At 39.8% G+C, this 23,564-nt stretch overlaps 1 protein-coding gene across 4 annotated transcripts in view; it reads left to right on the plus strand.

Moving 5' to 3' along the window:
• LOC110528891 (protocadherin-15) overlaps positions 1–23,564 on the plus strand; it is a 267,645-nt gene that overhangs the window by 32,791 nt on the left and 211,290 nt on the right. For 3 of the 4 annotated variants that reach the window (XM_036984917.1, XM_021611090.2, XM_036984914.1), the window contains exons 2-3: positions 6,537–6,655; positions 23,252–23,266. In XM_036984917.1, the coding sequence (XP_036840812.1) occupies positions 6,565–6,655; positions 23,252–23,266 (106 nt within the window). In that variant the 5' untranslated portion in view covers positions 6,537–6,564. The remainder of the gene's footprint in view (positions 1–6,536; positions 6,656–23,251; positions 23,267–23,564) is intronic. The other variant, XM_036984912.1, reaches the window with a different exon arrangement.

Consider the following 23,564-nt stretch of genomic DNA (forward strand, 5'->3'; position numbering starts at 1 on the left):
AGTATGGTAGTAATTGTTAAGTTAATATTATTGATCACCAAACGATTTTTGGAGCTGCATATTTATTTATTATGGCAATCCTCTCTCTCTTCAATTTGATGTTTGTGCTGCACCCGAACAGGAAATCAGCTGTTTGTTCTCTAGCTCACCCAACCTGTGTTGATTGACAGTTTGCTGGTCCAATCAGTGTGCAGAGTGTGCATTTCACTAGCCAATCTGTTGAAGTTTTTTTGCAAGGGAGATGCTGCGGCTACTATCTCTGGCTGCGTTTTGATTAATCCATGTAGACTCTGTGCCACAAAACGAGTGACAAAACATTACAAAACCTGGCCAGATCATTTCAAGTCATCAGTCTCAAGTTAAAGTCGAGTCCAGAATCTTGAGGCTCCAAGTCCAAGTCAAGTCTCAAGTTATTTTATTTTCTATCAAGTCATCAAATTTGTGACACGAGTCCACAACTCTGTAGACTAGAATATAGCCTTCTACAGGAAACCTCGGAAATCTGTTGTATGGCCCTGACCAACAGGCAAAATGTTCAACTGAAGTTAGGTTGTAATGCCAATGTCTTTTCAACTTTGTTGACCCCTACTTATATACATCCAGTATATGCTCAACCTTTGTACTGTAGAATCATCAGAACATGGAAAAACCTCTTCAAATGCCATGTCCTGCATGTGAATCTTTAGTTGCCGAGCGTGATTGATATCAAAAGTCATCCTCGTTATTGACGAGGATGAAGACAAGCTTGAAGTGGCTGCCAGCAGATGGGATGTTAAAAGAGATTATACAGGTACCATGAGTGTTAGATCAGCTCTTCACTCCTTTCATGTGTAATGGAAAGATATGATTCCCTTTTATCAAGACACTTCCGACACTCAGAAGCAGAAAAGAGCTAGTTGGGGAAGAAGAAAGTCTGATGAAAGAGAGGCGAAGGAGCTGAGAAGCTGTTCGTGTTTTTATTTCAGATGGAGTAGGGCTCCTACTGTACCCTCGCTGGATAAAGCCCAGCCTTGTCAGTCTCCATGTGATCCATAACCGTGATTGCTCCCCCCCCCCCCCCCCCCCTCGGCATAATCTCTTTGATCTCACTGCTTCACTCACTATGTTATTCCAGCCACATACATGTCCTACAAGAGATACTGACTTTGATACAGACTCGCAGCAGAGTTTAGAGGTTGAGAATCATGTTGTAGTTACAGAATCCAGATGTTGTCATATAAAAAGTATCATCCAAAGTAAAGGACATAGTTAAACTTTACACATTCAGTAGTCAGTGGTGGAAAAAGTACCCAATTGTCATACTTGAGTAAAAGTAAAAATACCTTAAGAAAATGGCTCAAGTAGAAGTGAAAGACACACAAGAAAATTCTAATTAAGTAAAAGCCTAAAAGTATTTTGGTTGAAATACACTTAAGTATCTAAAGTAAATCTAAATGCAAAAATATACTTATGTATCAAAAGTACATTTTCAAATTGCTTATATTTAGCAAATCAGACAGCACAATTTTCTTGTTGTAAATTGTTTATGGCTAGCCAGCGGCACACTCCAACACCCAGACATCATTTACAAATAAAGCATTTGTGTTTAGTGAGTCCGCCAGATCAGAGACAGTAGAGATGACCATTCAAAATGTAACTAGTACTTTTGCGTGTCTGGAAAAATGTATGGCGTAAAAAGTACATTATTTTCTTTAGGAATGTAGTAAAAGTTGTCAAAAAATATAAATAGTAAAGTTAAGTACAGATACCCCAAAAAACGACTTAATTAGGTAGTACTTTAAAGTATTTTTACTTAAGTACTTTACACCACTGTCAGTAGTCCAAAATCCCATTGGGGTAGTTGGAGCAATTGTGATAAACAAAAGAAGGAACGGAGACATGACTTCAACTAACAATTTTCTGATTTCACCACCATCTTCCTCCAATACTATCAACATGTCCCTTTAGAGTCACAGTAAAGCCTGGGTTGTGGCTAGAAAACATGCTCATGGCTTTGTTTACCTTGTATGCCAGGAAAACATTCAGTTGACTCACTATGCCACCAAGTTTGTGCTCCCCTTATTCTCTTCTCCTAGAGTCACATGGATTTCTTTCTCCCCATGAGGACAGGGATGTTATGACAGACAGTTTAGGCTCAGACAGGAAGTCATCTGGGGCGAATCCTGAAAGATGGCCCTCCCCTCTCTCCAGAGTTTATGGGCCCTGAAGACTGGCTTCAAACGTGTACTGATCAGCCCTGTTAAGACAGATAGATGTACATGGGAAATGAACCTGGCTTCAAAGGGAACACCACTGGGATGAGAGCGAGAGATATCAAGAGGCGGAAATAGAGAGAGGTAGAGAGAGAGAATACGTAAAAAAAATTCATTGTCGCAGTTGAAGAAGAGATACAACAGCTGGGGTTGTTCTCCATTATCCCCTTGTGTAATCCGCTAGTTATATCTATGATTTGTGTGCGTGCTTGTGTGTCTGTCTGGATGTAAGTCTCCCTGGATAAGAGCATCTGCTAAATTACAAAAATGTAAAACATTTAAATGTCTGTTTGTCTTGGTGGTATGTATGTGTTCTTGTGTCACAAATAATGATTCTGTCAGCATATGTGCTAAGATGACTGACAGAGACGCTGATTGTGTTAAACAGGCCTTTGATATGGTCCGGGGGATATCTGTGACTGCTTGCCCTGCCACCTTATGTTTTAATATCACATTTTGCAACGTATCTCCTTCTCCCAGAATAAATCAACTGAGGAAGTTCTGACTCAAAATACCCCTTACAGATAAAAGCTAAAACACTTCTATTCTTCTCTGAGACACCTTGCCTCTGTATAGGAAAATATATGTATGTGCTGTGTACTGTGTAATTCAATCACATAGGCTACATAGAGTGACAAGAACACACTAGGTGGTCTACTGTGATAGATGTGTCCAGCGAGGATTTGAAAACACTGAAGAAGGAAAAAAAGGTTCTTAGATGGTTCTTCATCAGCTCTTAAGGTTCCTTGTAGAACTCTTGACTGATAAAGAGCCTTTGAGTTAAGTGGGGGTTCTTGACATGACATCTACTGTTCTTCAGAATTCTAAAAGGTTGAAATGTATGGAAGCCTGCAGATGTGTCCCTTTCGTAGCATGTTCTTTGCTCATCAGTCAACATGCTCTGATTGATATGCATTACAATCTTCTGCATAAATATACGTTTTTTTCTTCTAATAGAAAAATGCTTGCTACTCATTGATATGTTTGAAAATAGTTGCTATAATGAAATCTGGTATACTGAAGCTTGCCATATACTGTACAGTAGATGCATGGAACGTAGCATATCATTGCTTGACTCCAAAACACCTGTCGTCTTTCTTTTATACGACATGACTAAAAACGGTGGATACGTTGTTTATGTCCTGCTCTCATCTGATCCTCTGAGGTAATTTGCAGCATAGCTACATCATCATCTGATGGAACATTTTGGTGAGTATCAAAGTTGGCTAGATTTGTCTAGCGTAATTTATTATAATTTATTTTAAACCATATTCCTAAATGTCAGTAATTTGTCAGTGAACAGTATAGCTACTACCAAACTGATCTGACTTGGCAGAGCACAGTAAGGTAGATAAAGGTATAACACAGACACAATGTTAAACCTGTAGTTATTAGTTAACGTTAGTTAGCTATCTAGTTACCAATATCTTTGGTTATATCTACTAACGTTAGCTGTCTACAAGCTAGACAGTATTGCTACTTTGGTTTACAGGGAACTCTCACACATGGTGCAGCTAGCTCGCTAGCTATTTAGCACCATGTACCATGTGATGTTAGCTAGCTAGGTACATTTTCTAAGTTAGATATCTACCAAGCTTGGCATGCTCGCACCAAGTCAGATCACAAAAGTATGTCTGGCCTAGTCAGATGAGTTAGCTAGCTAGCTTGGATTTTCCTAGTTAGCTAGAAAACAAACTTGTCAGTTATATAATATCATGTGAGGTGTTAGTTGTTTGAACCAAAACCTATCACTCGCTAAATACGAACAGTGACTTGCTAATGTTAGTAAAACACAGTGGTGTACAGCAAACTTTTATGCCCGGTGTAGCTAACTAGCTATTTACATTAGCTAGCATCATGCATGATATTAGCTATAACATATTAAGCTGACAATATTGGGGAAGGGACACAATTTTATGAAATATTAGATAGATAGTGATCTTGGTGATTGTTGTTTCACATGTGAATCCGTGATTCATAAGTGGGTTGTCCGTTTAATTATCTTCTCACTTTTTAGTCAGCAATGCCATGCCTATATTATGGGCCAATGAGCACCTCACGCTGGCAGTGAGAAATGTAGCTAGTAGTGTTGCCAAACAGTGCCCCTTACTGCCAGTAAAAAAATAATAGCATATTTAATGGGTATTTTGTTTAAGTACCTATTTATTCATTTATCTCATTTAGTTAATGAAAACAATACATAAAAAAAGAATGAAGGTACGGAATGTATTTACAATATATATGATGGAATTAACTCTTAGAAAGTCTCAACTGTTACTGTATGTTTTTGTGATGAGTTTGACATATTTGTCTAGTATTTTGAGGACCTATTTAGTTGATCTCATTTAGTTCATGAATAAAATACAATAGATTCATTAATTTACAGAATGTGTGGACATCATGGATTTACATAATTTATGGTTTATTCTCTCTCTCTCTTCTCTCTCTCTCTAGCTTTTGGAAGAGATGATAGCACTCATGCAGAAGGACCTGGACAAGCTACTGATAACCAATCTGCATAAAATGGCAGTTAACGTAGTTGAGAAGGCCCCAAAGAGTCCCCCGAAGATATCATGTGCCCAGTTGCTAGATGGCTGCCGAACAGAGGTGGAGAAAGTAGGTCTGTGGTTTTATATTATTACACTTAAAGTTCAGTATGAAGTGGGCAGCTGCTAGGGGGGTCCACTGATTTTCAATGGTGGTGAGCAGGCTAGGTGGCACAACAGTGGATGCTTATTCACACTTGGGCAGGGAATGTTAAAGCCATGTTCAATAACAATATAGGAGGTGTGATGAATTAAGATGTTTAATTCTGTCTTTCAGGCCATATGGTCAATAGAGCTATATTCCTGCTGCCAATTATTACTTTTTAAATCCATTTTATAATAAGGTTGTAACATAACAAAATGTGGAAAATGTCAAGTGTTCTGAATACTTTCCAAATGCACTGTACATGGAACCCAAAACGGTTTTACTTGTAACCAAAAGGGTTCTTCTACCTGGAACCAGAAGGGGTTCTTCAAAGGGTTCTCCTATGGGGACAGCCGAAGAACCATTTTATGTTCTAGACAGCACCTTTTTTCTAAGTGTATAGACTGATTTATGGTACGGATGGAATGTTAAAGCCATGTTCAATAACAATATAGGAGGTGTGATGAATTAAGATGTTTAATTCTGTCTTTCAGGCCATATGGTCAATAGAGCTATATTCCTGCTGCCATATATCTTCAAAGAGGATCAGCACAGTTTTGGAACACTCATTACTTTTTTGTAAGCCATTAGTGCAGTGCTCTACGATTAGATTATTGTTCACTTCTTAGATTATACTGTACCTCTATTATTGAACAATGACTTTTTTTTAAATTGTACTTTGAAATAAATGGAAATTATACTTTGTTGGAAATTGTACTTTGAGTTTGAAATGAAATGGTACTTTGTTTGAAATTGTACATTCTACTGTTTTGTGCTTGGTTGTATAATAAACTATTGGTACATTTGGTCATGATTGATTATTATTTCAATACAGTTTAAATAATTAATGTATTTTAATTAAAATTCCTGAAGAACCACCATATGAGAGAACCATTGGAGAACCCAATCTACGTAGAACCATCAATGCTGTGCTTCGAAGGGTTGGGTTATGGTTAGGACCAGGGTTAATTTATAAACATTTATGCTGTTTCCTTGTGTAACCAATAATGGATCTTTGTAGAACCTTTAATGCTGGATCCTTGTGAAACTAATAATGGATCTTTGTAGAACCTTTAATGCTGGATCCTTGTGAAACTAATAATGGATCTTTGGAGCTTTAGCATTTTTTTGTTTATTGGTAGGGCTCTTTAAAGAACCATCCCATTTATGGTTCTTCAGTGATCCAAAAAAATGTCCAATATGGCATCGCTATCAAGAACCCTATTTGGTTCCAACTTGCACCTTTATTGTTGATGCATTTATTGTGTTGGGATAATGTGATGTCTACCCAATTCACACACGATAACGTACACACAGAATGTGAGCAACACGCACATGTGTCCCGCAATGGCTCAGTAACAACCTTGGCTGTTCTGTACAATTTCTGTGCATGTGTGTCTGTCTTTGTTTGTCCGCCTGCGTGTGTGTGTAGCCTATGTACACGTGCGGTCGTAGCCTGTAATTTGAATGAGTATTAGGTACGTCCATTATGAGCAGTCTTAGCTAACAGGTGTGTGCTGGACAAGAACATCTGGGCTGAAATGTGTTATCTCTGGCCATTTAATGAAGTTTCCCTCTCTTCCTCACGTCCAGGTGGGCAGGCAATAACATTTGACAGAAGATGCGACGGGGGCCATGTCTCTTCAGATGGCTGGGGATAAGCATGGCGCTCCTCTCTCTGACCACCTACAGCTGGGCCCAGAAAACAGAAGGTACAGTAGATGGACAGGCCTTAACGGGATGTGTGAAGTTGGGTATTGTGACAGCAAATCAATCAATTTCCATTGTAAAATTGACAATTAAGTGTCCATTCTATTCTATTATATAGAATATTATATGTGCTGAGTGAAAACATGCATACTGTTTAAGGTAGACCTTTTCACTGGAGTGTATGCCTGTGAGCTTTTTCGAAAAGCATAGTAACAAAGAATCCAGAGATTGGCTGGTAAGATGAGGGGGTCAGGACAAATGGCCAGGACAAATTGTCTGAGTTAAGCCAGGGGGTCGAGGGAGAGCAGAGCGGTAGCTAATTACTTTCTTGGATGGTTGTATAGATATTCTCTATGATACTTAATCACGGTGCACTCACAGTAAGCTCCCTAGTGTCAAGCCTTTCCCTCGTCATCAATATGACTCAAAAGGCATTATGTTAAATATTTATACATCCCTCATTACTGTCAGTACAGTTGAATTAGCTGGAGAAGAGGGTGCTCCTTGTAGTGTAATGTACTGTACAGTGAAAATATATACTTTGTAACACTCCATTCAAATGTTTCTGAGACGGTCAGTAAATTATGAACTGTAAAGTACAATAACTAAAGACATAACCATACTTGACTTCCCCAGTGTGATACTGTTTCTAACTTGTCCCAAAGATTTTTTATTTTATTTAACTAGGCAAGTCCGTTAAGAATAAATTCTCATTTACAATGATGACCTACTGTGAAACAGTGGGTTAACGGCCTTGTTCAGGAGCAGAACGACAGATTTTTACCTTGTCAACTCAGGGATTCAAACCAGAAACCTTTCAGTTACTGGCCCAACACTCCAACCACTAGGCTACCTGCCGCCCCAGGATATGTCACTTTACTTCAAGAAGTGTCCTTATTTCCTTCATTTCTTCATTTCTTCATTTCTTCATTTCTTCCTTCCTCCCTCCCTCCCTCCCTCCCTCCCTCCCTCCCTCCCTCCCTCCCTCCCTCCCTCCCTCAATCCCTCTCTTCCTTCCTTCCTTCCTTCCTTCCTTGCTACTGTATTACTAAAGTATTATAATTGTACAAAAATGGAATGGAGTGCCTCCTCAAGGTGAAAGCAAAGCATTGTGGGTTCCTTGTGGAAACTGTCTAGATGCATAAACAGCCAAACATCTGCTGCTGTTGAGTGAGGAGAGTACTGACCTAAAATATCATAGTTTTTATTACCCCTGGAATATGGATTTATTTGTACCGTTTTACAGTTTCTGTAAAGTTAGTCTTCTTTTAATGCATGGCTTACCTTGGAGAAACCACTGAAGGTAATGCCTTTAAAGCTGCAATCTTTCACAGTTTTATAGAGTTTTGGCTGGCACTCACATCAGCTCATTAATTAGCTCCTGTCACCTTGGGGGGAAGTGAGTTCCTGCTTAAATAAGTCCTTTTTTTTCAGAGCCTATGTGTGTCTGTGTGTGAGTGCATGTTGGAGTGATTGTTTTGTCTGTATGCACTTAAGTGTGTTATGCGCATATGTGTTTGTGTGTGTGCAGTCGTAGCCTGTAATTTGAATGAGTTTTGTATTACGTACGCCCATGTGTATGTTTGTGCTTTTCTTGCATCCACATGTTGAGCAGGCTTAGCAGAAGCCTAGTTGGCCTTCGCCTAAACAAACAAAAAATGTATCTTCTGACCACATTCAATCTCTGTGGGTAATTGAGTCTAGGCTGAGGTCTGACAATTTTACATATTTCCACTTGCCATTGTCAAGTATTTAACGTGTAATTTGATGTAACATAAAAGTTGATGGAAGAGTGTGGTTTCTAATGTTATTTTGAACTAGTGCTTTAGAACCGGTATCCTCAGTCAGAGTTGTTGCACTTAAACTTACATCTCTTATGTATCTACTCCATATGGATGTAAGTGACCAGACTGGCACATGATTATATATTTCCTGTACTTGTCCTCCTCGCCTTTGTGCCGTCTCTGTATTTATCTCACGGTACGGTGACCTGCTCCTGTATCAGTGGAGCTTCAGCCCACTGATTATAACTGGGGATGCAGCCTATAATTTGAACGAATACAGACGGGATAATTACACAGGGAGCAGGTAGGAATTAGAGGTAGTTAGAACAATCACAAGTGAGAGTTGATTGGATCACTGCGTGGAAACACGGACGCTTGTTGAAGCATGAGAGGGAACAGTGTCTGTTTACGAGAATGTGTGCATTCGTGTGTGTGTGTGTGTGTGTGCGTGAGTGAGTGTGTTCCCAACTGTGCATGTGCGTGCTTATTTTCTCAGTGTCACCTTGGTTTGAGCGGGCCTTCTTAGGCCATTTCCAACCATAAATCTCCCTGTCTATAGTCTTACTGTCTGTTTGTTGTCTGTCTGTCAGCATTCAAGGGTACAATACAACAAGGTTGTTACAGTATACAAAAAACATGCAACAATAATTTCTATATCGAAACATGGAAATTACATGAAAACACCAATTAAAGATAAGAGAATAGGTATCGCATAGCTCTTTGTTTCTCTTTCTGCCTTTCTACAGTGTGTCCCATCCTCATGTTTCTTTCATCCTCTCTTTCCTAGAGCTCTTTCTTCACCTTCTCATCTCCACTTTGCCTCATATGCTTTAACTGTCTTACATCTCTGACAGTCAGTCTGAATACTGTGAGTCTGTCTGAACAGTGTGGCATGGCGCTATGCAATGCAGTATTCCCATCATGCATATCCCCTGTCTGTCCATCCACTGTCTGTCTCTATGAGGATCAGCGATCAGCAGGCCCCATAGCTTAGGAAAGGATCATGAAAGGTCAAGCCTCAATCTGGATGACAACGCACAAACCTTTCTCATACCTCTCTCTACCTCTCAATACAATCACTCAAAATCTCCTGATGTTTAGTGTGTGTGTGTGTGCGTGTGTGCGTGTGTGTGTGTGTGTGTGTGTGTGTGTGTGTGTGTGTGTACATGGACTTATTTCTGTGGTAATACACTGTACTAATGACAAGCGGCTATTATCTTTGAAGGGTTTCATCACTAGTATGTTTATTATGTCTCTCTTGAGGCTTTGATGGTTGCCCTATTCTCATTAAATAATTGTGTGTGTATGTTGACAGCCATCCCAGCTAACCAAAATTGGTTCTGTGAAAGTTCTCAAAACATTAATTTGGTTGCAGCAAATGTTATCATAATACAAAAACTGTCCGGTTGTACTTATGATTATACAATGTTTGTACAAAACCTTTGCCTGATGTTGCAAGAACCTTTCCAGAACTTTACTCTCACATTTTGTTTCCGGCAGTATGTTTTAAAAACATTACTGGTACATTGTGTTATTTGATTACCTGGACAACTAAAGTTAGATAAATCCTTTACTAGAACTTAATGGGGAATCTTAGCTAATATTCTGGGAATATTAATGGTTTGCTGGGATGTGTCCTCTCCTCAGACTCCATCTAACCTTCTCTCTCATCCCCTTCCTCTCTCTCTCTCTCTCTCTCCCCTCCCTTGTCTCTGTCTGAAATTGTTTCTCTATTTTGGGGATTGTTTGATTAGAGGCCAGATGCGCAGACTCTGTCTAGCAGTAGCAGCCTCTAGCTGTGGGGGAAGTGGAGCGGCTGTGTGGATGTATGTTTTAATCTGGCAGCCAGCAGGCTGTAATCAGGCTCGGTGTGGCCCAGGAGGATGGGGGTTTGCTGGGCTTGGCTGAGCCTGAACTTGGCCTCTCCTGGAGCTCAACTGGTCCATGTGCAGGATCAACTCCGAGCAGTTCAATGGGAGTGTGATTGCAACACTCGAAGCAATGTCCTTTTTTAACATCGATCTAGCTTTTTTCCCTCAAGTGAAGGAGAATGGTTGTATATGATCTGAGCAATCCTCTCTGTAACTGTTTTCTAAACCCACCTGAGGACCTGTAAGGTAAAGAATCTGTCGATGTGCCCTTCAGCAAGGCACTTAACCCTAACGGCTGCTGTAAGTCACGCTGGATACGAGCGTCTGCTAAATGAGTAAAATGGAAATGTGGTATAAAAGGGTCAATCTGCAGTTAAAACAATAAAGCGGGAACCCCACCACTTCTTTGGTAAACAGCTATGGGATGGGGCTGGAGAAATGTAAACACTCTCAAATTCATATAAATTGAGGCAGGCAACACTGAACAATCGGTGAGAGCACCAGCTTTTCCGGTCGACTGTGTGATCACGCTCTCCGTAACCGATGTGAGTAATACCTTTAATCCTTAAGAGTCTATTGATACACCTGTGCGCCGATCTACTGTGCCTTCAAAAAGTATTCATACCCATTGACTTATTCCACATTTTGTTGTTACAGTCCTAGTTCAAAATTGATTAAATATGTATTTTTCTCACCCATCTACTCACAATACCCCATAATGACAAAGTGAAAACATGTTTTTAGACATTTCTGTAAAATGTATTTAAAATGAAATCCAGAAATATCTAATTTACATAAGTATTCACACCCTTGAGTCAATACTTTGTAGTCGCTTCTTTCTGGGTAAGTCTCTAAGAGCTTTCCACACCTGGCTTGTACAGCATTTGCCCATTATTCTTTAAAAATAAATTCAGACTCTGTCAAATTGGTTGTTGGTCATTGCTAGACAATCATTTTAAGGTCTTGCCATAGATTTTCAAGTAGATTTAAGTCCATACTATAACTCGACCACTCGGGAACATTCACTGTCTTCTTGGTAAGCAACTCTAGAGTAGGTTTGGCCTTGTGTTTTAGGTTATTGTCCTGCTGAAAGGTAAATTCATCTCCCAGTGTCTGGTGGAAAGCAGACTGAACCAGGTTTTCCTTTGGGATTTAGCTGTGCTTAGCTATATTGTTTATTTTTTATCCTGAAAAACACCCCAGTCCTTAACGATGACAGGCATACTCATAACATAATGCAGCCACCACTATGCTTGAAAATTGAGTGGCTCTACCTGATGCTGTCTTTAGAGCTCACAGGGAATAAAGTGAGCGGTAGCTGCCTGAGTTACAGTGCATTCGGAAAATATTCAGACCCCTTAACTTTTCCACTTTTTTTGCGTTTCAGATTCTGTTATTTTAAAATTGATTAAAAAAAACAATTCTCATCAATATACACACAATAACCCATCATGACAAAGCAAAAAAAGGTTTTTAGAAATTGTTGCAAATTTATAAAAAAAATATCAAAATGAAATATCACATTTACATAAGTATTCAGACCCTTTACTTTGTGAAGCACCTTTAGCAGCGATTACAGTCTCAGGTCTTCTTGGGTATGAAGCTACACGCTTGGCACACCTGTATTTGGGGAGTTTCTCCCATTCTTCTCTGCAGATACTCTCAAGCTCTGTCAGGTTGGATGGGGAGCGTCGCTGCACAGCTATTTTCAGGTCTCTCCAGTTATGTTCGATCAGGTTCAAGCCTGGGCTATAGCTGGGCCACTCAAAGACATTCAGAGACTTGTCCCGAAGCCACTCCTGCATTGTCTTGGCTGTGTGCTTAGGGTCGTTGTCCTATTGGAAGGTGAACCTTCGCCTAAGCGCTCTGGAGCAGGTTTTCTTCAAGAATCTCTCTGTACTTTGCTCCGCTCATCTTTCACCTCGATCCTAACAAACAACCCCAGAGTCTGAATCCTTTAGGTGCCTTTTGGCAAACTCCAAACTCCAAATGTTATTTATTTTGTCCACATGGTTAGCAGATGTTAATGCGAGTGTAGCGAAATGCTTGTTCTTCTTCTTATGACAATGCAGTAATAACCAACGAGTAATCTAACCTAACAATTCCACAACAACAACAATGAAAGAATATGTACATAAAAATATATGAATGAGTGATGGCACAGAACGGCATAGGCAATATGCAGTAGATGGTATCGAGTACAGTATATACATATGAGATGAGAAATGTAGGGTATGTAAAAATATAAAAGTGGCATTGTTTAAAGTGGCTAAGGATACATGTATTACATCAAGATGGCAAGATGCAGTAGATGGTATAGAGTACAGTGTATATACGTATACTTATGTAATTATTTGTAATATATTTGCACAAAAAAAAGTAAACCTGTTTTTGCTTTGTCGTTATGGGGTATTGTGTGTTTAACAAATTACGGAAAAAGGGAAGGGGTCTGAATACTTTCCGAATGCACCATATATCTATCATGAATAAATCCAGCACTGCTATAGTGCAGTTTTGTTTTGACTGTTTTGTGGTTGCCATTGCCGTGACCTCCCTGTAACGCTTGTCGTTGCATGAAGAAGGAGTGGACCAAAGCGCAGCGTCGTACGTGTTCATGATCATTTATTTAAACTGAACACTGAGACAAAATAACAAAATGGAACAAATTAAACAGTTCTGTCTGGTGCAGACACAAAACAGAAAACAACTACCCACAAAACACAGGTGGGAAAAGGCTACCTAAGTATGGTTCCCAATCAGAGACCACGATAGACAGCTGTCCCTGATTGAGAACCATACCCGGCCAAAACAAAGAAATACAAAACATAGAAAAATGAACATAGAATGCACACCCAAATCACACCCTGAGCAAACCAAAATAGAGACATAAAAAGCTCTCTAAGGTCAGGGCGTGACACTCCCATTAAAATAAATATTCAGTCATTTTGAATGTTATGTTGTTTTTGTTAATCTCTGAGCGATGTTCTATCGATTCCTGGGGTCATTTTATGTTTTTATGTGTATCTGATACTATTGCCGTTCAAGCAGGCAGAAATTCAACCATTGTGATATAGCTTAGCAATAAAGCTGCTCTCACTAAACTGGAAGTTATTACGAATCTGAATTTTAGAAAAAACATCTGTCATACAGTGTATGTCAGATTTCAATACTGGCTGATGTCATAACGGCTTCTCTTGAATGAACCATTGATCATATTTTTTGTGATATTCCTACCTCGAGAAATGTGCACGTTAAGAGGGTCCACCACATTTTTCCTATTTGTTTTCCTCTTCAGGCTGCATTGCATGGTGCTGTTGAATGGCTGTTGCAAATGTCAAATTCCACTCGATCTGCAGGTTGAACATGGTGAAATTGTTGACTCCTAAATTGATAGTGTAGTTTGTTTAGTGCAGTTTGTTTACAGTTAACTAACTACTTCACATGCTGATATTGACTTTGGTATTATTGTGTGTAGCTACGTTTGCTAGATAACTACCTGGCTAGCCGGCCAGCCCACAGAGAGAGCATTGCATTGTGGGTTTTGTAGTTGACTTGAGCTGCAACAGATTTCCACAACGATTTTCACATTTGCCACCAACCTTATTATGATGACAAAATGAAACATTTTCACCCCAAAATATTTTTCTCACATATAAGTGTAACTTAACACTGCAAATTATAGGAATTAATGGTTTTGGGTAGATTTTTCCTTTAACTGGCAATGGGCAGCGTTGAACAAATGCCTTCCCTGTCACTCTCAGCTCTTCACCAACCAGCTATTGCTGGCCCCAGACCAGGGTTCCCTGCTGCCCTTCTGGATGCCACTCTATGCAAGCAGATTACACTAAGCCCCCTGGGAAATTAAGAAGTCCCTGTTCAGTTCAGTCTTCAGTCCCTCATCTAGGCATCATGCCTGCCACAACAGGGATTGGCAGGGCCATAAATGTAACCTTTGACCTTGGAGTGTTTTAAGCTGATGACGATGATCAGTGACACTGCGGTAGGGCAATCTTCCAATCTTCTCACTGCTTGGAAAGGTGAGGTAAGGCGAGGGATCTGGATTGGTTCAAGATTCCTCAGCTCTCGCCTTGAGAGAGAGAGGTGACATTGGAAAGGGACTCTCAGACAATTGCTCTCCGTCATCAAGGCTTAATATTTATTTAAAGGGCAGTAGTATTTATGAGTGCATAAGGAGGTATTAAAGGTTTTATGAGATGAAGGACCTGGTGTGAAACTGCCTGGAAGAAAGCCATTCATCTACAGGAGTAGTGTTCTCTCCTTTCATTCTCTGTCTCTGATGGGAAGAGACTGTCTGTGGATGGAGAAGAATGTCTTAGTTATTCTGACAATATCAATATGGATTGGATTGTGTGTATGCATGCATTACTAGTTAGTTGTGAGACGATGGGTTATTATGGGAACAACTCCCATCAAATAATTATGAACAAACGGAATTCCCCATCAGCTAAAATGTGTTTTAAGAACTTTGAGTGAGCTGTGGCTATTTGATTTAGTTACTTTTTTCAGATGAAGTTGTGAAAACGCAGAGGGCACTGATTTCATAGGCAGCTAAAAAAAACATTCTGAAAATAAAATGTCAGTGGGCAGCATTATCTCAGTGGTGCCTTGTCTGAGTGCTCTGGTAATTCAGTGCTGATTGAAATGTCCTGTAAAGAATTAAGGCACTGTCTATTTCTGTAAGCCTGCTTCTTCTGAAAATACCTTGAAATATTTTGCAGCTTTTATATCCCAGTCATGGAACAAAGTAAGATCTTGCACAAAAACAACCACATCACATCTAAAACAGGTTAGTTGTGCCTCCGTCCATCTCTGAGCCCAGTTCTTTTGTGAGGAAAAACGATAAACATTTATTAATTGAAGTTTTGTAGCTTAAGGGGGAATCGGCATGTTGATTAGTGCAGGATATTATCTCCTCAAATGAAAGCAAATTACCCCGAGTTTCTAATTAGAATATTTAGATTGTCCTTGGACTAAGCTCCTGGAGTGTATAGTGCCTTGATTACCAATTACTGATGGAATACTGTGTCTTTAACATTTTCTGTTTTTCCTCCTATACTTCGACTAATTTGACTGTGAACAAAATAGATATATCCATTAAAGCAATGTTCCCCTCTCTATGGTTTGTGAGATGGCTAATTAAACATTAGTCTAGATGCTTCGGTGCTCGTTGATCTGCTTTGGTAATCCTAATTGTGGATAGACGTTTGTTGTTGAATGAATTATTATTAGATGTCTATTGCACTAATGCTATGCATTGTCTGGAGGTACCAACTGTAGATCGAGTTACTGCAGTGCTTGTTGATCAGGTTGGTGTCCCTTCCTTCTGCGCCGTCAGAAACCCATCTATACACAATACCCAATAATGACGAAGAGAAAACATGTTTTTAGAAATTTTAGCAAATGTATTGAAAAATGAATACAGAAATATCTCATTCACATAATTATTCACACCCCTGAGTCAATACATGTTACCTTTGGCAGAAATGATAGCTGTGAGTCTTTTTGGGTATGTCTCTAAGAGATTTGCACACCTGGTTTGTAAAACATTTGCGTGTTATTTTCTTAATTCTTCAAGCTCTGTCAAGTTGGTTGTTGATTATTGCTTAAACAGACATTTTCATGTCCTGCGATAGATTTTCAAGTCAATTTAAGTCAAAACTGTAACTAGGCCACTCAACAACATTCAACGTCATCTTGGTAAGCAACTCCAGTATATAGTTGGCCTTGTGTTTTAGGTTATTGCCCTGCTGAATGGTAAAGTTGTCTCCCGGTGTCAGGCGTGTGTGTACTTGTGGTGAAGTCAGCTGCAGGAGAGCAGAGAATTGTGAACAGGCACACACTTTATTACGGCAGGAGAGATATACAGATGGGCGCAGCTGCGTCAAAAACCTCCTTAAGCCAACAAGGCAAAGTGTATAGCGCACACAAATATCACACAACATAACTGTATAGCAATACAAATAAGCTTAGTGAAAACACATGGAAAATAACAAAAGCTTAGCCTAGTGCGTACAACATGTAACACACAAATAGTTTCACACAAAGTCATGAGGGGGAACAGAGGAATAAATACATGTAGGGTGATTGGGGAAACCAGGTGTGAATGGAACAAGACAAAACCAATGGAAAATTGAAGAATGGAGCGGCGAAGGCTAGAAAGCCGGTGACGTCGACCGCCAAACGCCGCCCGAACAAGGAGAGGAGCTGACTCGACGGAAGTCGTGACACCCAGTGTCTGTTGGAAAGCAGACTGAACCAGGATTTACTCTAGGTTTTTGCCTACGCTTACCTCTATTCCATTTATTTTTATCCCCCCAAGAAACTCACTTGCCGATGACAAGCATATCCATAACATGATGCAGCCACGACCATGCTTGAAAATATGAAGAGTGATACACTCTGTATCAATGTGTTCTTATATTTGCCCCAAACATAAAGTTTTGTATTAAGGAAATAGTGTTAATTTCTTTGCCACATTTTTAGCAGTTTTACAGTGCCTTATTGTAAACAGGATGTGTGTTTTGGAATATTTGTGTTCCCTACAGTCTTCCTTCTTTTCACTCTGCCACTTAGGTAAAGTGGAGAAACTACAATGTTGTTGATCCGTCCTCAGTTTTCTCCTATTACAGCCATTCAACTCTGTAACTGTTTTAGTCACAATTGGCCTGATGGTGAAATCCCTGAGCGGTTTATTTCCTCTCCGGTAACCGAGTTAGGAAGGACGCCTGTATCTCTGTAGTGACTTATCCACAGTGTAATTAATAGCTTAACAATGCTCAAAGGGATATTGAATGAATTGTTTTTTTCCATCTACCAATAGGTTCCCTTTGCGAGGCATTGGAAAACCTCCCTGGTCTTTGTGGTTGAATCTATGTTTGAAATTCACTGCTCGACTGAGGGACCTTACAGATAATTGTATATGTGGGGTACAGAGATGAGGTAGTCATTCAAAAATCATGTTAAACACTGTTATAGCACACAAAGGGAGTCCATGCAACTTATTATGTGACTCTGTTAAGCACATTTTTACTCATGAACTTGTTTAGGCTTGCCATAACAAAGGGGTTGAATATTTACTTATTTTATTTATTTTTAAATGTTTTATTTCACCTGTATTTAACCAGGTAGGCTAGTTGAGAACAAGTTCTCATTTACAACTGCGACCTGGCAAAGATAAAGCAAAGCAGTTTGACACATACAACAACACAGAGTTACACATGAGTTACATATAGTGACAAAAATACTTACATTTCAGCATTTAGTTTTAATTCATTTGTAAAAGTTTCTCAAAACATACTTACTTTATTTAACCCTTAATTTACCAGGTAAGTTGACTGAGAACACATTCTCATTTACAGCAATGACCCGGGGAATAGTTACAGGGATGAATGAGCCAATTAGAAGCTGGGGATGATGAGGTGGCCATGATGTTATGAGGGACAGATTGGACATTTAGGAAGACTTCACCTTACACAGGGCAATGTCCCCAATCACTGCCCTGGGGTATTGAGATATTGTTTTCAGACCAGAGGAAAGAGTGCCTCCTACTGGCCCTCCAACACCACTTCCAGCAGCATCTGGTCTCCCTTCCAGGGACCAACTAAGTCCAAACATGCTTAGGTATGCTGCTGGCCAATTCCACTTTGACATTATGGGGCATTGTGTGTATGCCAGTGACACAACATTTCAATTTAATCTATTTTAAATTCAGGCTGTAACACAACAAAATGTGGAAAAAGTAAAGGGGTGCGAATACTTTCTGAAGACACTGTATGTGATCCTAATTGTGGAAAGACCATGATGTTGAGATCATTGTTCCTGAAAGATGTCCTTCTTGTTCTTAAAGTATGTCCCTCTATTTCAGACAATTGTAACCTAATGCTTTTTCCCTGGTTATTGTATGATTGTCTCAAGTATAGGCTACATTTCCCATGCATCTACCACTAAGTGGCTTCACTCTCAGGATCGCTGCAAGCTACACTGGAGGTGCATCAATGTGATGTTCAGCATAGCCCTGTAAATACCTTTGGTCACATTGAATTGGACATGCAGTCCTGGTAGATACCCAGGCCTCTGGTTACAGAGATGCTGATGATCAGTAAAGAGTGTCAAGTCATCAGAGTATTATGTTACCCATGATACACCATGCTGTCGCAGCCTCACACTCAGTCCACTTAGGACTGTTGGGGATTCATTTTGACCCTTTTCCTCTCTCAGCTATAGTGTCTTGCTGCAGTATATACAGTATCTCTTTACTAAGCACATTTGGGCTCAATCTTCTCAGAAAAGGAATCCAAATCTGTTGAATTAATTGGTTGTTGACCCTTATTGCAGTTTGGTTTTAGTTCTCTGTACGTTGTCCCCTCCTGTAGAATAGTTAAACGTATGTTCCAAGCTAGCCTCCACTCCCCCTGATATTCTCTGTTTGTATTGATTTTCACTTGAAGATCATTCTCTATACACTTGGTCCAACACTCCTGATTGTGTGTGTGTGTGTGTGTGTGTGTGTGTGTGTGTGTGTGTGTGTGTGTGTGTGTGTGTGTGTGTGTGTGTGTGTGTGTGTGTGTGTTTGTGTGTGTGTGTGCGCGCGCACGGAGGGGGGGAGCGAGAGAGGTATATGTCTTCCCATCTCCCTCTGCCATTCCTCTTTCTCTGTCCTTCCCTCTGGTGTGTCTGCCCCCACCTGCCTTTCGTTGTATCTCTCTATGTCTTATTTTTCTCACTGTCTTACACGTCGATTCAGAGCATCCCAAACATGTTCAATGGGTGACATGTCTGGTGAGTATGCGGGCCATGGAATAACTGGGACATTTTCAGCTTCCAGAAATTGTGTACAGATCCTTGCGACATGGGGACATGCATTTTCATGTTGAAACATGTGGTGATGGCAGCGGATGAATGGCACGGCAATGGGCCTCAGGATCTCTTCACGGTACCTCTGTGCATTCAAATTGTCATGGGTAAAATGCAATTGTGTTTATTGTCCGTAGCTTATGCTTGCCCATACCCATACCCCAACACCACCGTGGGGGACTCTGATCACAACGTTGACATCAGGAAACCACTCGCCCATATGACGCCATACACGCTGTCTGCCATCTGCCCGGTACAGTTGAACGCGAGATTCATCCGTGAAAGCACACTTCTCCAGCATGCCAATGGCCATCGAAGGTGAGCATTTGCCCACTGATGTCGGTTATGACGTCGAACTGAAGTCAGGTCAAGACCCTGGTGAGAACGACAAGCATGCAGATGAGCTTCCCTGAGACGGTTTCTGACTGTTTGTGCAGTCATTCTTTGGTTGCACAAACCCACAGTTTCATCAGCTATCCGGGTGACTGGTTTCAGATGGTCCCGCAGTTGAAGAAGCTGGATGTTGAGGTCCTTGGCTGGTGTGGTTACAAGTGGTCTGGCTGTTTAGACGTACTGACAAATTCTATAAAACAACATTGGAGGCAGCTTATGGTAGAGAAAGGAACATTAAATTGTATGTCAACAGCTCTGGTGAACATTCCTGCAGTCAGCTTACCAATTGCACGCTCCCCTCAAAACATGAGACATCTGTGACATTGTGTTGTGCACATTTTAGAGTGGCCTTTTCTGTCAAGGTGCACCTGTGTAATGCTGTTTAATCAGCTACTTGATATGCCACACCTGTCAGGTGGATTATCTTGGAAAAATAGAAATGCTCACTAACAGGGATTTAACCACATTTGTGCACAAAATTTGAGAGAAATAAGCTTGTTGTGCATGTGGAACATTTAAGTGATATTTTATTTCAGCTCATGAAACATGGGAGCAACACTTTACATATTGTCCAGTATATTACGACAAGCAGTGGTGTAAAGTACTAAAGTAAAAATACTTTAAAGTACTACTTAAGTAGTTTTTTTTTCTGTACTTTACTTTACTATTTATATTTTTGACTACTTTTACTTTTCACTACATTTTTTTAAAGAAAATTACCCCATACATTTTCCCTGACACACAAAATTACTAGTTACATTTTTTAATGTTTAGCAGGACAGCAATTAGGGTCCAATTCACACACTTATCAAGAGAACATCCATAAAAAATATATATATATATATATATATATATATATATATATACAGTGTATAAATTGATCCCATCTGGTTTAGTTAATATAAGGAATTTTAAATGATTTATACTTTTACTTTTGATACTTAAGTATATTTGAGCAATTACATTTACTTTTGACACTTAAGTATATTTAAAACCAAATACTTTTACTCTCGTAATATTTTTCTGGGTGACTTTCACTTTTACTTTAGTCATTTTCTATTACGTAGTATCTTTACTTTTACTAAAGTATGACAATTGCGTACTTTTTCCACCACTGGCGACAAGCTATGTGTTCTTCCAAATATGTTCACTTTCCTGCTTGCTGGCTGCACAAGGCACTCCTTATGTTTTTGGCTCTTGTACCCCTTTCCCTATTGGACCAAGTTAACTCGATGCATACCGCCTGACTTCACAATTGAGCTTTTTAGGATTTTCCCTGGCCTGCCAGATATGTCGATACATCTATAAGCAGCTTTGCCGTGGTGTGTGTATTTGCCTATACCAACTTCAACAGTAGGCTTCATTAGCAACCTGAGGAACGTTACAGCCTATGGCATTTAGGAATTTCAGCATGACTAAGCTATGTTTACTATGAATACAGAATTCCAGGGGTGGGACAGTGATCGGAACCATCTCTGATATTCTCTTCTAACTCTGGGACGCCACCCGAGAGGGAAGAGTCCCAGACGAAGAATGTCAGAAAACAAACACACAAACACCCTGGAACAAATGTAACCACCAGATGAAATATGGTGTTCTCTTTTCTCTTTGGCTTTGTAGTCAACATGTGTCTCTTGACTGTGCTGACTTTAAAGCTGATGTGGTTATTGTGTGTGTGTGTGTGTGTGTGTGTGTCTTGCTGCCCTTCTGCTGCAGTGTGTGCTCTAATCTCAACAGGGGACCATTAACAGAGCAATACAAGCCATTGTTCTTCCTCCCTGCTGGAGAATATTCTTCTCAAAGCAGGCTTTTGACATTACTACACACACACACACACACACACACACACACACACACACACACACACACACACACACACACACACAGAGAGATGCAATAAAACCAACCGACTCCTTGGGATCCTAAGGTCTTGCTAAAGGTCTCATTTTAAGAGACATTCTGCACACACACATAGTTACACACATACACCTACACACACATACACACACACCCTCATACACGCCTAAACATACTCCCACTCTCCCTTTCTCTCCACATATTTGCTCAGAGCTGATGAGCATACTCATTTTCATGTGCTGTGTTGTGTATGCCTCAGATTGGTAGGTCGGACCACTTTCTATTTTTGTCTGAATCAAAGGAAATGTAGATCTCTCTGTTTCTCCAGCAGATGCATTCATTAATCTAATTGCTGTGAAATTGTAGGAAATCTGAACTCCTATATCAGAGCTCATACTCCTACTCCTAACAGATTAGCTGTGCATTTACAAAATGACTGAAATGAGATGAGCGGTGTGCCACCTTACTGATGAATTAAACCTCTGAATGAATACACACATAGACAGCATACATATGAATGCTTTTTCTCTGTCGCATTTCAAATGAATGTGCATCCACCTGAAGTCAAAAATGGACACAAACTGGATGTAATGAATACACAATTTCATGAAACAACTGAACTTTCAAATATTGTGGCACCCCTTATTGCCATTGAATCCCTAATTATCATGCGTAGCTGTGCTAGAGAAAAAAAACAAATGGATATAACAGCGAATTCAAGCCTGCAGTTGTATTACTGATTCATGTGCACTTTTAAACCTTCACATTACTGGAAGGGCTCGTGGCCATGAATATTTGATGGAAAAACGATCGGCCCGTTCGCACCTAGCGACAGGTGTTTAGTTGCGTAAGAGGAGTTAAGCAACAGACTGCCATTGAGGAACCTTAGAGGGGCCTATTTTCTCTGTCCCTCTCTGATGACACACAGACGTATTGTAACGAGACACCTGGGCTGGACAACAGATCACATGTGTTCCTCAACATGCCGTAGACAGGGACACTAGTTGCTGAATGAGTTATAGTGAGAGTCAACTTGTTCTCCATGTCCAGTAAACATTCTCTTTGAACCTGGTCTCTCAGCATCTCTAAGAATGTCACTGCTGATGTCAGTGAGGTACATACTGTCGGTTCATGGACATGGGCCATAATATGTGCCTTTTATAAAGTGTGCCATTATGTAATTATGTGGGAAATTCCTTTCTTGGGTGCCAGTAAGGTGCATAGGTTCGTCATATGTGTCTCTAAACAGTGTGCTATCAAGTAATTAAGTGGGAAATGATTTTCTTGGAGAAAGACAGTACAGTACCATCTAAGTATTGCTAACGTCAGTAAGGTATAGCTTGAGGAAATTATACTTGGTTGTTGTTTCTGTATGTATGTATGTATGTATGTGCATGCCTCTGAAGAGTTCACTTAAGTAATTATGTTCAAAACAAACACTTATCATGAGTTTTTAAGTCAGAAAATGTATGCAACAATTTAAGATGGCCCCTTTAAGTAAGATATGGTAATATATGTAATAATTTCCAAACTACAAGACAAAAGGCTAACTATGTTGTGGTGGATGTATCTTGTTTCCTACTCCCAAGCCAAATGAAGTCCATCTAAATATTGCTTAAATTGAGATCTAGTGTCTTTTATAGAGATGTTATTTTGATTCACTGACTCTCTATTCCTTCACTCCCCCCTTTCCTCTCCTGTTTTTATCTCTCTCTCTCCTCTAACATCAAACCTCTCCTCCAAACCATCATGCTATTCTTTTCTCCCATGATTCTTTTCTGCTTTCCTTCTATGGCACCATTAACCCTGACCTCTAAAGACTGGCAGTATGAGGGTAAGAGGGTAGACCTTCACTTTTCCTCTCTCTCGCTCTCCCTTTCTCTCGGCATTAAGTGTATATTGACTCTCAACTAGGGTTGCAAAGCTACCGGTAATTTAACAAAGCTAATAAACAGTTTACCTATGTCAATCTATGGTAACTTTGGTCATTTATACTTGACTAACAAAAAAATATGTATATATTAAACATCAATGGTATTCACTAAGTTGATGGTTTATGTTTAGGATAATGTCATTCTTTGTCATTGTATTTTTTTAATCATCTTATTTTATATATTTTTATTTGTGATAAG

This window comes from Oncorhynchus mykiss, chromosome 1, assembly GCF_013265735.2.
Source record: "Oncorhynchus mykiss isolate Arlee chromosome 1, USDA_OmykA_1.1, whole genome shotgun sequence".
NCBI classification, from domain to species: domain Eukaryota; kingdom Metazoa; phylum Chordata; class Actinopteri; order Salmoniformes; family Salmonidae; genus Oncorhynchus; species Oncorhynchus mykiss.